The following is a 17,764-nucleotide window of genomic DNA, read 5'->3' on the forward strand; positions in this document are numbered from 1 at the left end:
CCTAACAAGAGCATATTTAGAACAACTGGACAGAATGAGACTGATTAAAGTTTGTCAAAAGGAATCTTAAGACACACTGCAGGAAACTTAAAAATGAAAGGTGATTAACATCTGGAATGCATTGACAAAGAGCACAGCTGAGCCTTGGAATTGACTAATTCAAAAAACAGCTGATTTTTATAATGTGAAACCTGCATGATTTATTGTTCTGAGAATCAGATCAAATGGTTTGGATGCCTTCATCCAAAACCTTTTTTGTGATTCTTTGAATTTTGTCTTTTTTTTCAGTACACAGCCAAAAAACTTGTCATACAATCACCCAGTGCCATATGAAATAACATTTTAAGTATATATTTTAGCAGTTCAACTTTTATGCCAAAGGAAATGTTTTAAACTAATGTTCCTCCATTAATGCAATACTGCCCAACTAATAAGTGAACAACAGATTGTGCTTGTTCTTGGGATAAAGATAAAAACAAATTGTTATCCAACAATGAACTTACATTCAAAACCAAGAATAAAATCCTATAATAGTATAAATCCAGCAGATTATTTAGCATTTGAAGAGAGAATGGAGTTAAAGTTTAGAGACAGGATTGAATAAATATAACTCATTCTGAAAATTCATCAGAATGTTTTTGAAGACTGCAATATAATAAAAATCCATCCAATACATATTCTGGATTTGCAGAAGTAAATGCAGCAGAAAAGAGTGCAAATGCTTACCTGAAGCAACTATTGTCATCACAGTCTGACGAATGACACTCTCGCTTGCTGCTGTTCACTTCACCTGTTTTTGCAACACTAGTCCAATGGATGGGTGCTTTACAGAAAAACAACCCAAATCCATTTGGTCTTGCTTGTAGACGCCATGATGTTAAGTGTAAAGGGATTGCTACTGAGTCACCTGGCAGCACAGGTGGCAGCACCACTGGTTCTGAAATGATTAAATTAGTTGGCAAAATTTCTAAGTAATAATGTATGAGCATGGCAAAGTTAAAGAATCACAGAAACAAAATCCTTGAGCCTACCATGCCTATGCCAACCATCAATTACTTGGCTACATTAGCCTCATTGATCAGCAGTCTTGCATGCCTTGGCAATTTATGCACTCTTCTAGAACCTTCTAGAATGTTGTAAGAATATCACTCAGGCGTTGTTTTAGATTCTAAGTTCTGGATCAAAACAATTCTTGCTTAGAAGTCTGGATCAAAAAAATTCTTGCTTAGATCTCCTATAACCATATAACAATTACAGCACGGAAACAGGCCATCTCGGCCCTTCTCGTCCGTGCTGAACTCTTACTTTGGCAAAGGAAAACATCTAAAACTCTGACAAACTTCTATAGATGTGTGGTGGAGAGCATATTGGTTGGTTGTATTGTAGCCTGATATGGAAACACCAATACCCTTGAATGGAAAATCCTGCAAAAAGTCCTTCATGGATAAAGCCCTTCCCACCATTGAGCACATCTACTGGAGCACTGTTGTAGGAAAGCAACATCCATCATCAGGGACCCCATCGTTCAGGACATGCTCTCTTCCCACCACTGTCATCCTGAAGAAGGTACAGGAGCCTCAGGACTCACACCACCTGGTTCAGGAATAGTTATTACCCCGCAAATTTCCGGCTCTTGAACCCGATGAGATAACCTCACTGGCCCCATCATTGAACTGTTCCCGCAACCTCTCAATGGCTCTTCATCTAAAGCTCTTGCCTCTAACCAAACCTATGATCTGTTGTTTTTGACAACAGTTGTGAGGAAACATTTGCTATTGTCTCTGTTATCTAGGTTCTTAATTTTGTCTCTCAATCAGGTCTACCTTTCAGATCCTTGGATCCAAGGAAAACAAACCCAGCCTAATTAACGTAGCTTCCTAAGTAAAATACTTCTAATATCCCGGTGAATATCTGATGCACCTGCTCTAATCCAAATATTGTATGGCAACCAGAACTGTGTAAAATACTCCATGTTTGCTCAGTAAATTGCTAAATAATTTCAGTTTTCTATGCCAAAACAGAAATCTGCTTTCTATGCTGATAAAGATTTTTCCAGCTATTTCCAGATCACAGTCCTAAATTTACCTGTTATTAATATGTGCGTGTGTGTATGTATAAAAAGTTCTATTTTAACTTCATCAGTCCACAGGACTTGTTTCCAAAATGCATCAGGCTTGCTTAGATGTTCCTTTGAACCTTTTGAATAGAACATTTTGGCTGCGATGAGCAAAGGTATGTTTGGAGAAAAAAGGGTGCAAAATTTCATGAACAGAACCCCTCTCCAACTGTTAAGCACGGGGGTGGGTCGATCATGCTTTGGGCTTGTGTTACAGCCAGTGGCACGGGGAACATTTACTGGTAGGGGGAAGAAGGACTTCAATTAAATACCAGAAAATTCTGGAAGTAAACATCACAGCATCGGTAAAAAAAGCCGAAGATGAAAAGAGGATGGCTTCTACAACAGGATAATCAACCTAAACACACCTCAAAATCCACAATGGACTACCTCAAGAGACGCAAGCTGAAGGTTTTGCCATGACCCTCACAGTCCCCTGACTTAAACATCATCGAGAATCTGTGGATAGATCTCAAAAGAGCAGTGCATGCAAGAGGGCCCAAGAATCTCACAGAACTAGAAGCCTTTGGCAAGGAAGAATGGGCGAAAACTCCCCCAAACAAAAACTGAAAGACTCTTAGCTGGCTACAAAAAGCGTATACAAGCTGTGATGCTTGCCAAAGGGGGTGTTACTAAGTACTGCCATGCAGGGTGCCCAAACTTTTGCTTCGGGCCCTTTTCCTTTTTTTAATTTTGAAACTGTAGAAGATGGAAGTAAAAAAGTTTTCTTGCTTAAAATATTAAAGAAATGTGTCATCTTTAACTTTATGCCTTTTGGAAATCAGTTCATCTTTTACTCGCTTAGCTATTCACAGTAACAGAAATTTTGACCAGGGGTGCCCAAACTTTTGCATGCCACTATATTTATACATACATACATACATACACACATACACACACACACACACACACACACACACACACACACAATTTATAGTAGCAAGAAAACGTTTGTGAATCCTTTGCAATTACCGTGTTTTCTGCATTAATTACTCATAAAATGCGGTCTGATCTTCATCTAAGTCACAATAACAGACAAACACAATCTGCCTCAACTAATAACACACAACTGTACTTTTCATATCTGTATGGAACACATGGTTTAATCATTCACTATCCAGGCTGTATTTAATAACTGGTAGAACCTCTTTAGCAACAATAACCTCCACCAAATACTCCCTGTAGCTGTTGATGAGACTTACACAATGGCAAGGAGGAACTTTAGACCATTTGTCCATACAAAACTGTTTCAGTTCAATGATATTTCTGAGATACCTTGCATGAACAGGTCATGCCACAGCATCTCAACTGGGTTAAGATCTGGACTCTGTCTTGGCCATTCTAAAACACAAATTTTCTTTTTAAACCATTCTGTTGTTGATTTACTCTTGTGTTTCAGATCATTGTCTTGTTGCATCATCCAACTTCTATTAAGCTTCAGGTGACAGACCACTAACCCTGACAATTCTCCTGTAAAATGTCGATTCAATTTTGAGTTCATTGTTTCCTCAACGATTGCAAGCTGTCCAGGCTCTGAGGTGGCAAAGCTGCCCCAAATCATGATCCTTCTTCCACCATGCTTCACAGTTGGCATGAGATTTTGGTGTGCAGTACCCTTTTTCCTCCAAAAATGGCAAAAGCATTTTTGCCAAAAAATCTGCCCACAGAACATTGTACCAGAAAAACATACAGGTGGGTCTTTTGCAAACTTGAGACATGCAGCAATATTTTTTTGTTGGAGAGCAGTGGTTTCCTCCATGTGTCCTTCAGTGAATGCCATTATTGTTCAGTGCTTTTCCTTATAGTGGACACACGAACAGAGACTTTCACAAGTTCTAGAGATTTCTGTAGGTCTTTTGCTGTTACACTTGAGTTCTTTTTCACCTCCTTCAGCACTGTACGTTGTGCTCTTGGTGTGATCTTTGCAGAAAGCCCACTCCTAGGGAGAGTTGCAACAGTACTGAGTTTCCTCCATTTGTAGACATTTTCTCTGACTGTGGACTGATGAACACTCAGGTCTTTAAAAATGCTTTTGCAGCCTGTTCCAGCTTCATGCACCACTACAATTCTTTTTCTAAGGTCTCCTGAAAGTTGTTTTGATCAAAGCATAGTGCACATAAACAGATCTTTCTTGAGAAGAGCAGGCTCTGTCCGTAACCTGACATTGTGTGTCTTTTTTTATAGGGCAGGACACCTCTACAAACCACTCCTCCAATCTCATCTCATTGACCGGAACACCTGACTTCAAACAGCTTTTGTAGGAGGCGTTACCCTAGAGGTTCACATACTTTTTTGAACCTAGACTGTGATGGCTTAAAATGGTGTACTCAGTATTGATGAGAAGTAGTACAATTGTTTGTGTGTTATTAGTTTAGGCAGATTGAGTTTGTCTATTCTTGTGACTTTGATGAAGATCAGACCATATTTTATGAGTAATTAATGCAGAAAACCAGGTAATTGCAAAGGGTTCACAAGCTTTTTCTTGCAAAAATATATATATTCGCCTTACTTACACAATTTATTTTAAGATTTATTTTCATTTGTCTTTCACAATATTCATAAATCTTTCCTCATATTTCAGGCCAGGAATTATTTTGTAGTTCAATTCGGCAACACACTTGGACTTAAATGCCACCCTTGTCTTGATGATTGCAGCTGAACCAATTAATCAAGGTACAATGTTCCCAAAAGACTACTGACTGACTTAGTTACTTATGCCAATAAACTGTTGACCTGCTATAACGTATTGCTTTGGTTCCACATATGGTGTTTCTGGTCTATTGGTGGTTTCTTCAGAGGTGACTTGACACAAAAACCACAACGGAATCTATCCCTGTTCCCACTATGTGAGGGCATAATCTAGTAAAGATCGACAAATTAACAATCAGGGTGCAGACTTCAACTTAATTATATGGATCCAAGACTTCCATTATTATCAGCAGCTCAATATAAACTACTTGCACTTATTAATGCAGTTAATTAGTGCAGAGGATCAAGAATCTTGCACAAGGCCTTGGGTCAAGAACACCCACATTGCCTGACTGCTGATTTCCTCATCACACTCGCCTAATATAATCCAACAAAAGAAAGAAAACTTCCACATATTTCCCACCGCGTGTTTAAATTCTCCACAAATATACGTATTTCAGAACTGTCACCAATCACTATTGCACTTTGTGGATAGTATGTGAGGTTACAGCAAAGTGGATGGGATAGCTTTAATGATCCTTTGTTTGTAGGAAGAGACTTATTTAAGCACTATTGAATTGCAGGTGCATTTCCACATGAATTAATAACTTACTGTCTGGAGCAGAGGGACTATCCAGTCTCAATTCCATGGGTACCTCCAATTTGTTTTTTACTATTAATGCTGAGCGGACTGTTATCACTTTCCTTGCACTCCCTTCAAGGGTCACAGAGAACACCACCCGTACAGGTGGAAGTGCTGAGAACTGTAAAATAAAAAAGAAAACATTACAATTTTTAAAGGAACACAGCAATCTGTCAAATGGTGAAATCCACAAGTACTTCCTTAAGTAGAAAAATTAAAAAGACATCCTGTATTTCAGAAAATAAACTCTAAATCTTTAAACTTTATTGTCGCCAACCAATTGATACTAGAATGTACAGTTATCACAGCGATATTTGATTCTGCGCTTCCCACTCCCTGGATTACAAATATTAAATATTAAAAACATTAAAAATAGTAAAAATGAGTAAATATTAAAAATTTAAATTATAAATCATAAATAGAAAATAGGAAAATGGAAAGTAAGGTAGTGCAAAAAAAAAGGCGAGGCAGATCCGGATATTTGGAGGTATGGCCCAAATCCGGGTCAGAATCCATTCAGCAGTCTTATCACAGTTGGAAAGAAGCTGTTCCCAAATCTGGCCATACGAATCTTCAAGTGCCTGAGCCTTCTCCCGGAGGGAAAAGTGTGTTGGCTGGGTGGGTCGTGTCCGAGTACCAATGTTGTGCTTTTGATTTAAGTCTCTAATAATGGAATAAACAATCTGATACTATGTGTTAAAATACTCATACAGAGCCCTGCACCGAGGGCTTAGAAAGGGTAGACATCATCCCCAGAGCTAAACATTGAGAATTCAGAAACATTGATTGTGCTTCTTTACACAGATGCTGCCTGGCCGGCTAAGTTCCGCCAGCATGTTGTGTGTGTTGCTTGGATTTCCAGCACCTTCAGATTTTCTCTTGTTTGTGAATTGAGAATTCAGAGTCAGGTGAGTACACATGAGATAACTTGGATTTATTTGCATAGAGACTAGTATGTTAGCATGATATACCAAATAATTTTATTGTTTTGATGATACGTAAATATAGCAAGCAACAGTGCAGTCTCATAAGTGAAAAGAGATGCAGGTTGAAGGGGGAATATTGGCAAGAATGTTAGGAAAATACCCCCAATTCTCTTTGAATTGTTTAACAGAGACTGGAAGGTACACTTAATGAACAGATGACAATTTAAAACACGTCTAATTCTCATGCAGTAATGCAGTCGAACCTGACTGTTTCAATTCTGGGGTTTAATTACATTAACCACTAATTCAAAAATAGTATTACAAAACTGAACCAGAAAGAAATGGTGACACAACCCAATCCAATAAATAATTAAAATCAATACATCTAATACAATATCATAATCGTACACGGCATAGTGATGATTAATTCCTACGACGATACAAAAATGAACAATGTTACAATTTGGAACAATATTAGAGAAAATAGTAATTCAGTACAAAAGTTATATAATATAATTTGGAAAAATGACCAAATTAATGCTTGTGATTTGATTATGCATATGCAAAGAGCAAAAGAGTACTTACATATACATGTGGATGTATTATATTGGTCTTGCTGATGGGACTTCCAACCTACGGCACAAAGACAGAAACAAGTATTATAAAAACTGGTGTGCTAAATCTTGTAACTACTTTGGCTGGTATCTGAAATATTTAATAGTATTCATAACACATTCTTGCCTGTTGAGACAAATATTTCACAACTAAAACTGAGGTGAAAAGTTTAATCTGAGCTTCCTAGCAAGAAGTAATTAGTATCAGAAGCATTTCTGGTTTTACATTCCACTTAAGTTAAAGTACTACTGATCTGATCCTATTATTATCACCATTCAATTTATATATTAATTCTCAATTTTGGTCATTGAATTATGGTAAGCAGATTTCATTTTAGAGATGGCGAGGATGCACATCTTCTTTCCTCTCTTCTGTATCACTGACTTAAATAGAATGTAGAGCATAAAAACATACTGCTGGGCCCAAACATTTCACTTTATGCTCTACTCACATCTCTATCTTTTCTCCTCTATATCGTTCATTGTGCCCAAATATTCCCTTCTTCAAAAGATCCCGTGATTTTCCTTTAAATATATCTGTACAATATGTAATAACTACACGATTTTCTGGATTTTTTTTCCTCAGTCTGTTTTCTTGTCAGTTATATTGTACCCTTAATTCTACTCTTCTGGACAAATGGAAATAAGCCCAAGCCTACACTAACAAAACCTTTTAAAGACTTTTATTTGGATAGACCTCAGCTTCCTTTTTTTTGCAAGATTTAACATATTCATCCTCTCCCAAGAGGTGCAAACTTGCAGTACTGATATTTTCTTTGGAAATAGTTTTTGTCACCTTTTCAGTCCATCTGTAGCTATCTATGTAATATGGAAATCCAAAATATAAATGCTTCTTCACGTACAACCTAAAAAAGGTTTGAAACAAGTTCAGCATAACCTCTGCTTTTTATTTTAAAACCTAAAGCTATGGATTACTTTATCTTAAAAGCCATTTATAAGACCATAAGATTATTTTACAAATACTAAGTTCTGAAGCTGTTGCTCCTTCTGCATATATGTTATCTAGCTGTTGTTAAAATACTGAATCTTTGAATTGTACAAGTTTTAACAAATTACAGTGGATTCCGGTTAAATGAGCCATGGTTAACCGAGGCAGCCACTATTTGAGACAACTCTTAAAGAACAAAGTCTTATCGAGAAAATAGCTGGGATTCCCTTTGCTTATTTGGGACACTACACCACTTAACTGGGGCAGGATACTTGCTGAACAGGTTCTAACTAATATCACTCGCACACACGTGTGGCCATTAGATGGTACACAGTGCTTAGACTGATCAGATTTTATATAGCGTCAGTTGCGTGTTCAAAAAGCAGTGATTTTGTCACTGCTGGTTGGTGAGAAATAAGCAGTCCGACAATTCAGAACAGTTTTACTCACTGTAGTTTCGAGCATTCAGGCTTGGAGATGCCAGAAATGGCCGGGAGTGAAAATGGAACAATTTCACTCCTTCAACAAGTTAGGAACTACAAAAAATTTGAAGGTATCGAAAATAATCATGAACATTACAATGAAGATGAAGATTTGGAGGATGCAATCATCAACAGAATTGTATGAAGGCAGTTCATTACCTGCACTAGGTGTCTGCGCTGATTTTGTTCATTGTGTACAATGGATGAACTCCTCCATCGATAATTATTCGGAACTAATACTGTTTTACAGCACAGTAGTATTATTGGTAGTGTTATATTGTATTTCATTTAAACACTTAATTTGTTACTCAATTTGTCATTTTATTTTAATACCGTTTAAATATTTCCATGAAACTTCAGCTAATTGGGGCAGCCGCTTTAATTGGGCCAAAATATACTGACCCTGAGGTGTCCAAATTAACCTGAATCCACTGTACATGCAAGCAGTTTATCACACATACCATGGAAGATTGGTTGTTTCGGTCAGGTGCTGCACATCGGAAGAAGATGCCGACTTTATCGACAGACACTGGACTTACTTGTTCCCACCCATTCACCCGCACCAAAAGCTGATGAATCTTCAACTCATGGGTGTGTCTGTGGTACAATGCAAAACCTAGTGTCATATACATCTTACATGGTTATGAATACAGAATAATTTTCTGAAGAAATGCCATCATGGCCAATGCAACATAAACACAGTTACTAAAATAACAAGGATGCAGAAGAAATACCACAGCACCCTCTTTCACACACCTGTGTCTGAGTTTTTCCCTAGCTTCAAACTCAAAAGGAGCTTCTTCTCCTGGAAGCACCTCACGCCACTGGCTGACATTGTGCTGGTCATCAAGGTCAGCCACAGATTCTTCATGTATATACCCTGGGCTTTCACTGTGAGACAGGGCCACTCTAAAATTGGAAAAAAAAACAACAAAGTGTTCTTTAGTGGAGGTGCATCACATCACTCTTACTCATAGACACATCATCAATTCAATAAAATGATAATTCATATCTAAGACTTTCAATTCTGAAATTATAAAAAAAAAACAATTTGAGGAAGAGGGATCGGTAGGAAGGAATGTCAATTCAGATGAAGCACTTAGTGAAGGGGTCAGCAAGTTCTGTTAATGCACTTTAGGTATTGGTTTATCTAAAGGGCAGGCACTTGTGCAAGATGGTGGATACAATTATTACTAATTCATTCAGAAGTAATTTCTTTCTGAAACAATATTTTATTAAGAAGGACATAGTTTGATGCATGACACGAGTGTTTCAGGCTTGGGAACAAGAAGTTGTTTTGGAACCAGGAATTTTCATAAATTCCCTGACACAGGAAACTGATTGCTTTGCATTAAGGATTTAATGCTCTTATTAGTTAATAACTCTATTCATGCTTTATTATGATGTCACCAAAAAGACCTTCAGCAATGCCTACCTTTCCATCTGTTCACAATGTACTTCAATAACCCACACTAACAAAGTAAGTGCACTATGGGATAACATTGGGAAAATTAGGAAAGCAACACTAGTTCTCTCCAAAGCTCATGTTCTAGCTAAGGCATGCCTCTTATAACTGGATCCATTTGTGTAGATTTTTATAAGTCTGCTTATTTCCACTTTGGTTGAGATAGCAATCAGTTCTGAGTTGTTGATCAATTATCATGAAAGTAGCTGTTGCACTTCTTGGGTTAACCATTTCTGAGTGTTCAATGACTGTTTGGCATCAGGCATGCATCAATGATATCACACAAATGTGCAGTGGCCATTTCTGTAGTTCCTTTAACGTAAAGCAAGAGTGAGCCACAAGCAAATCTGAAAAGAAACTGAAATTAAAAGGATACCTCCCCAACCTCTACTGGGTGCATTTTTTAGTGTTCCACTTTTGAATGCAAGAATCATTGATAACGATCACTGAATCACTTTAATGCAAGATGTTATAAGTTCTTAATGTGCTTTATGTCATTGTAAGGTACAGGCTACTCTCATCAGTACATGGGCTCCGTCTTGTCAGTCCATCACATGAAGAATAGCGTTATGTATCCTCCCTCATTTTCAAGGAAATCTCTTATGCTGCTCTGCTGTGACTTGCTTCTCAGATATCACCATGGCATAATATGGTAGAAGCCATTGAGGAACATGTAGGAATGTGGCTGTGCAAAATTCAGGGTGATTTTCTTGATGATTTTTCAATTAGGGTTTGGATAACTGATAATAACAACTAGAATTGGGGAGAGTACAATGTTATTGGTGTATTAGTAAAGGATTTGTATGTTTTTTAAGGTTATCATAGCCAGGGGAGGCGGTAGGAATAAGCTCCCACTACCTACTAAGTGCTCCCAATGGAGTTTATCTCAAATACCCACTGACAACCAAGTCCAGCTCCAGGCCTTCACATGTGGCTTAGCTACTAAGTACAGCAGAACCATTTCCACTGCCAAAAGAATGGGCAAAGGTGGATTACTGATGCCTTAAAACCAGTCGCTTCGGGCAGATGGAGTTCGTCAGCTGTGGCTGGCAGCTCACCTAGAAGGAAAACTCCGATCTCAAACCTCTGCTGCCTCGTGGTTATACCCACTCATGGGGAAGGCTTCAGGAGTAAACTCTGTAGAAAAATCTGGGGTCCCTAAGGCAGTCCTATGTTGAGTTCAATGCTGACTAGCGACTCCCGTGATGCTGCTGGTGCCAAACTGTACCAGTCTCCGACATTCCTTTAGATTCATCAGCTGCATGTAAAGGGGGAGCCTGTTGCACGGGCAACATTGAACGACCCTGACTTACATATCACGTAAACAGCTACAATGCAATATCCATGGTTGACCCTGGCCAACGAAGGGGCTCACAAAGGATTTATATAATTATGTGCTTGTTGGGCCAATGCAAGCTGATGTTTGAAAGGCCAGTCTTTGTGCTGCATGATTATGAGATCCACGTTTCATGCTCAAGAGAGATTAGTAGCAAATTGAAATTGATGTACCTGCCGGAAGAACATCTCAAAGTGAAAACCCATCCGTTCTATTCTTAAATGATAGATTTAGTTTTCTCGTACCATTTCAGTAACATGGTCATTTTTTCCATGTCTGATTAAGCTTATTTTTAAAATGGAGCTCACAAGATGTCACAAAGGGAAAATTTCAAACCTTGTTGGAGTGGTTGTAAGTGTTGCAAACCACATGGTACATCCTGTATGATTCCTGAGAGCATATGGCACAAATGGTTGCCGTCGCTTAGGTATCTTCTCTTCTGCTGTAAAAGGAAACAAACACATCAGAATGAAAAGTCATTGCTGATAATGAGTTATCTGTAAACTTGATTTTCCTCTCTGGAAATTCTGTTCTAAACAAAGACAGATATAATGCTGAGTTAGACGTTATTGATGGTACACTCTACTCATTAGTTCTTGCATACATGTTGTTTAGGTCTTGCTAGGTATATGTTAGATGAACAACTAGTTTGTAAAGTAATCAAATAAGCATAAAAATTATTTAAAATTAATGGGGTGTTTGCAAAAATAGATAAAATTAATCTATAACTGTTAACCTAATTTTTATCAGGAATTTCTTTGCTATGACATTGCTTTACAACTTCAACAGTGAAATTCCCTTACTAAAATAAGGGTCAGGAAGATAGGCAAATTGCATTAGGTCTAGAATGAATGCCATTGATACAGAGCCACCCCAAAGGCTACATGAGAAATGGAATGCAGAAGATATTTATTTACAGGAAGCAAAAGAACAAAATGGTGAAACAGACCTTTGTAAGCTTGTTGATTCCGAGAAGCAATGTAAATATTGTTAAATGTTCATGGATCTTCTCTAAATGTCTACCAAAATAGTAATCGTTCCATGGGGGAACTGTTTTGAAAAATTGATCGATAATCAATAAGTGATAACACAATATTTTCCTAATGATTTCTGATAACGGTTAACTTTTTGCAAATTTCTCATTTGTACTTACCAATCTTTTTATATTATTTATCTGCAGAACTCAGGATTCATCAAAGCCCTCAGTCCTGTGGTATTCATTCAATCTTTCCACCCTCCTTTGATCTAAAACCTTTAAAACTGCAATATTGGTGCCAACTAATTTTCTGTTGAGTTTCATTTTTATCCCAATTCTCTTTAACTTAAACGTTAGCTATGTCTTGGGCTTTATGCCTTCAGCTGGGATTCTGAATGGCTTATTCAAGAGTATGCTGAACATTTTGCATCACTTAGTGCACACAGTGGCTGAAGCTGCAGCTCACAGCATTACTTTGGTCTACTGCTCAGTTATATCATCAAAAGCAGCAAAATATTATTTCAAATTATTATTTTAATCAATCAAACTGGAGTATGGTAGGTAGGTTGATGAAATATTGCAGTTTAGGAGGGCATCTGAGCATTAAGATATGCATTTATGAAATTTATTCATATATATGTACATATCAACTTGAATGGCCATAATGTGGCAGGGTTAAAATGAAATTTCTAACAAACAAATGAATGTGATAACTTTTAATGATAAAATTAAACACCAGTCCCTAGATCTAGCTTGAGCAATGCAGCACTGTCTGGAGAATAGCAAATAACTGGCTTAATAATGCAGTTAAACTATTTGGCATAATTAGTGCACGTGCATGGAAGAATTATCATGTTTTATGAGCATGCTGCAAACCATATAGCTGTGCTTGTGTGTACGTAAACATGGTGTACAGATATTTATTTCTATTACATTAAGCTACCAAGCTTGATGTTGCTAACTTACAAATCAGTGATTTCTGTCAAGTGCAATCTTGATATCAAAAGCAGCTCTTAGCTCACATTATAGTTTCAGCTCTGTAGGTTTGAAACATAGTACAGGCAACCTGCCACATTATGGCCATTCAGGTAACAGGAATTAACCCTTACAGAAAGCATAGATTTTTAAGATTTGAAATATGAAATAAAATTCACTCAAAGAATTTATGTGAAAAAACATTGTTTTTCAAACTCATATTTCAGAATCCAGCTATGTTGTGATACAGATCATTATCTGCATGGACCATAACCCCTCCCATAACGTGGGAGCCACCTTTTGTCATTTCTTACACCCAAATAATCACATGATGAAAAGAAATACTGATATGCCTTTTGCTTTCAAAAATCATGGAACCCTTAAATTGTAATGATTTACAGATTAGATTTTTACAATTATGAAGAAAGTGTAAAACTACAGTACAAATCTTAAATGTTTAGAACATGGCTGCATACAAATGTCAGAAGCCAATTTGCTTAAATCTTACTACATCAGTCAAATAGGCACACATCATGGCCTTTTCAAGTCTCAGATTATCAATTTCAAGAATCTGAAATTCAGAAGAACTTTAAATTAGATGTGCCCGATTGCCTTGTCCAATACAGTTCCCCAGCAGGAACGCCAGTACTTCAACTTATGGACAAAATAAGTCGATAATTACCTAAGAATTGGCTTGGTCCTTAAGAAGCATAATACAAGAAGAATAAAGATTAACTTGCATCAGAAAAAACAATGAACAGAGAAGCAACTCATTTATTTTATGGCCATCTACAAAATACTAAATAGCTCTTGAAATTATACCTTTCCAATAGCCTTGGTCTTGTAGTTGAGCTTAGAGCAAACCTCATCTCTAATATAAATTGCAACTGTATACATTGTCATTGAGAAATGCTGATTAAACTTAAATAATGATGCTTGATCCTGACATGCTTAATTGTAATCTTTCTCAAACTGGTATCTTGAATAAATATAAAAGAAAATCCCAATATTTTATAAGCACCCCTTTGAAAGATGTACTTTATCAGATACAGAAGAAATGCACTCAGTAGCCACTTTATTAAGTACAGGAGTGAAACTGGTGCGGTCTTCTGCTGCTGTAGCCCATTCACTTCAAGGTTTGATGTGTTGTATGTCCAGAGATGCTCTTCTCCTCATCACTGTTGCTACGCATGGTTATGTAAGCTGCTGTTGCCTTCCTGTTAGCTTGAACCAGTCTCACCATTCTCCTTTGACCTCTCTAATTAATAAGGCATTTTTGCCCACAGAACTGCCATTCAATGGATGTTTTCTTTCTCCCCTCCATCATTCTCTGTCATCTATAGACTGCTGTGCATGAATATCCCAGGAGATCAGCAGTTTGAGATATTCAAACTACCTTGTCAGGCACCAACAATTATTCCACAGTCAAAGTCACTAACATTACATTTCTTCCCCATTCTGATATTAGTTTGAACAACACCTGGACCTCTTGACCTTGTCTGCCTGCTCCTATACATTCAATTGCTGTCACATGATTGGCTGATTAGATAATAACATTAATGAGCAGGTGCTTATTTACCTAATAAAGTGGTTACTGAGTTCATATTCTTGTCTGTTCAAGAAGGGAAGAAATTGCAGGGGCTCCACTCATCATTTTTCAATCATCCCTGGCCACAAGAATGGTACCATTTGGTTGATTGTGGGGTTGCTTATGAGATAGAAGGGATAAACTAGTAATTATAGATCAGTTAGTTTAACTCCAGTGGTGAGCAAATTACTAGAGTCAATACAAAGGGTCAGTATTAAAATTTCATGCGAGATGTTTTCTTTTATTAGCTAAGACATAAATGAAAGGGATAAGGGAGATTTATTCTAGAACTGTATATCATAGTTGTTTGACCATAGCTTAAGAAATATGCAGAGTTCTGATTATCACATTGCAGGAAATACCACACACGAGAGGGTATTTATGAATAAGTTGCCATGACAAAAATTTTCAGCTGCGAGGAAAGCTTAGGTCAAAGCTGTTTCTTTTAAACAGAGGAGGCTGAAAGGAGACTTAATTGAGATGTATAAAACTACAAGGGCCCTGTAATGCGTAAGTGGGAAAAAAAATCAACTTTCCATAGGGAATCAAAAACCAAGGAAAATGTTTCTAAAATAACTGATGGAAAAATAAGAAAGATGAGGAAGAAATTTTTCGCTGGCTGATGAGAGGAGTCTGGACTGTATGAAAGGTCGTAATATCAGAAATTCTCGCAATAGTCAAAAAGCATTTGTATGTCTGTTTAAAAAACCATAAACTGCAGAGTTATGAATCAAGTGCTGGATGCTGGGATAAGATTGGGTGCAACTTTTGCTACAAGTGTACAAGAAGCCAAAATACTGCCTCTCTCTTATGTCTTCAGAGCTGTAAGGCAAAGGACAGAGAATAGAGCCAGTATCTTTTTATATAGGTTGTCATCAATGAATGACCTGGAAATAAAAAGCACTAGCATCAAGTTGATTTATATTCTTCCAGTTGGCTAAAACAATCTCATGGCCCTGTGTTGACTCTTGTACAACTGAGAAGTACAAAGTAAGGGTGGGCATTTGGGTGTGTGGAAGTGTCTGTGTGTATACATACACATTTTGCAGGTATGTATTTTCATGGGGTGGCAGAAAGGAGATGCATCTCTACCAAAGGATATGTAAGGTGCTCCTTCTCTCCACTAACCTGCAGGTCACCCTTGGGTAAGGTGTAGCACCAACTTTACCCTCTTGATCAGGGTCAATTGAAGGCACGGGGGCAGGTGGTGGATGGTCGTATGAGTAGCTGGTGCATATCACAAGTCCTGGTTATGTGACCATTGACAGCAGGCACACAGTCTCTAAAGAGTATTGATAATGGCTGGGATCAACCATCTTGTAAAGACACTGTCAGAAGAATGCAATGGCAAACCACTTCTGTTGAAAAATTTGCTAACAGTAATCATGGTCATGGACTGACCATGATCGCCCACATCATACAACATAAAGAACAAACAATATTTGAGTACATAATGTACTCAAAATAAAAAGACAGAATGTGACCATCAAAACAACTCACTTAATGGTTACAATAGGACAAGCTTTTTTTCCAGATTGGAGTAGTGCTTCATCTTAGAACCACTCCTAGTTGGAAGATAAATATAATGTTGTGGAAATGGGAATAACCAAGCTAACAATTCTCATTTTTCTTTACTGAAATTGCAATAATTATTGTTAAAGTTAATTGTTAAAGAACACACACTTCTTATATACAAAATAATCACTTTCTGATCTATTTGGGCATAATATCACTAGGTAGCGAAAGTTTGCCAACAATATCAAAACTCATGTGAGAATAGAATTTTCCTGACAATGAACTGAGTAGTCTGTTATAACAGTTTCATAAAGTACTTTGACCAAATAACTTGATCAAATAGATGGTGAGGTACACTTAATGCCAATTTCTGAATTTATCAAAATGACTGACAATGCTTAGAAGGTTAAACTAAAAAAGGGTCAATATGAATATGTTCCTGCCAGTCATTGATCACTGCTGGGTTCAATATCAGTAAAAGTTGTGATGTTCAAATTGAGAGCTTCAGATGAGGGAGACATTAAAGAAAGTTTTAAAACATCAGTCAAGAAAATTATTGGGAGCCAAATAAGAAAGCCTCAAGATTCAAAAACTTTATTGTCATTCTAACCGTACATCAGCTCTGCAGGGCAGAATGAGACAGCGTTTCCCAGGAGCAGTGCAATCATAACATAACAAACGCAACACTAAATAATAAACATAACAATAAATAGTAAAACACAACAGCCACATGTCAATTAAAATTAAGTTATAAGTGTCCAGTGCAAGTTAAAAGTGTCCAAAGCAGAGTCAGGTAGAGCAGCTATTTAGCAGTCTGACTGCCTGCAGGAGGAAGCTGTTTAGTAGCCTTGTGGTTTTAGTTTTGATGCTCCTGTAATGTTTGCCTGATGGCAGAAGAACAAACAGTTCATGGACAGGGTGCGAGAAGTCTTTAATGATGTACCGTGTCTTCTGGAGGCATTGACTCTGAAAGAGGTCTTGGACAGAAGGCAGGGAGACCCCAATAACCTTCTCTGCTCCCCTACCACCCTCTGCAAGGCTTTTTTGTCGACAGCACTGCAGCTGGAGTACCAGGTTGTGATGCAAAAGGTCAGCACACTCTCAACCACGCCTCTGTAGAATTTAGTTAAGATGTTAGTGGGGAGTGATGCTTGTTTAAGCTTCCTCAGAAAGTGCAATCTCTGCTGGCCCCATTTCACAATCCCAGTGGTGTTCCTGGACCAAGTGAGATTGTCCGAGATCTGCACCCCAAGGAACTTGATGTTTTCCACTCTCTCCACTGTGGAGCCGCTGATGCTGAGGGGTGTGTGCTCAGGCTGAGACCGTCTGAAATCGACGATCATCTCCTTGGTTTTGGTGACATTAAGCATCAAGTTGTTATCACTGCACCAGCTCTCTAGGTGTTTGACCTCCTCCCTGTACATTGTTTCATCATTTTTGCTGATGAACCCCACCACTGTGGTATCATCAGCAAAGGTCAGGAAGAATGTA

The 17,764-nt window shown here is 37.7% G+C and overlaps 1 protein-coding gene across 3 annotated transcripts in view; it reads right to left on the minus strand.

The window, feature by feature from the left end:
• The window catches only part of vps13d (vacuolar protein sorting 13 homolog D), a 323,941-nt gene that overhangs the window by 130,776 nt on the left and 175,401 nt on the right, over positions 1-17,764 (minus strand). For all 3 annotated transcript variants that reach the window (XM_063033119.1, XM_063033121.1, XM_063033120.1), the window contains 6 exons: positions 11,556-11,661; positions 9,175-9,327; positions 8,880-9,015; positions 6,959-7,006; positions 5,418-5,568; positions 727-937 (listed from right to left, as the gene is read on the minus strand). In XM_063033119.1, coding sequence (XP_062889189.1) covers positions 727-937; positions 5,418-5,568; positions 6,959-7,006; positions 8,880-9,015; positions 9,175-9,327; positions 11,556-11,661 — 805 coding nt within the window. The remainder of the gene's footprint in view (positions 1-726; positions 938-5,417; positions 5,569-6,958; positions 7,007-8,879; positions 9,016-9,174; positions 9,328-11,555; positions 11,662-17,764) is intronic.

This window comes from Mobula hypostoma, chromosome 25 (genome assembly GCF_963921235.1).
Source record: "Mobula hypostoma chromosome 25, sMobHyp1.1, whole genome shotgun sequence".
Lineage (NCBI taxonomy): Eukaryota > Metazoa > Chordata > Chondrichthyes > Myliobatiformes > Myliobatidae > Mobula > Mobula hypostoma.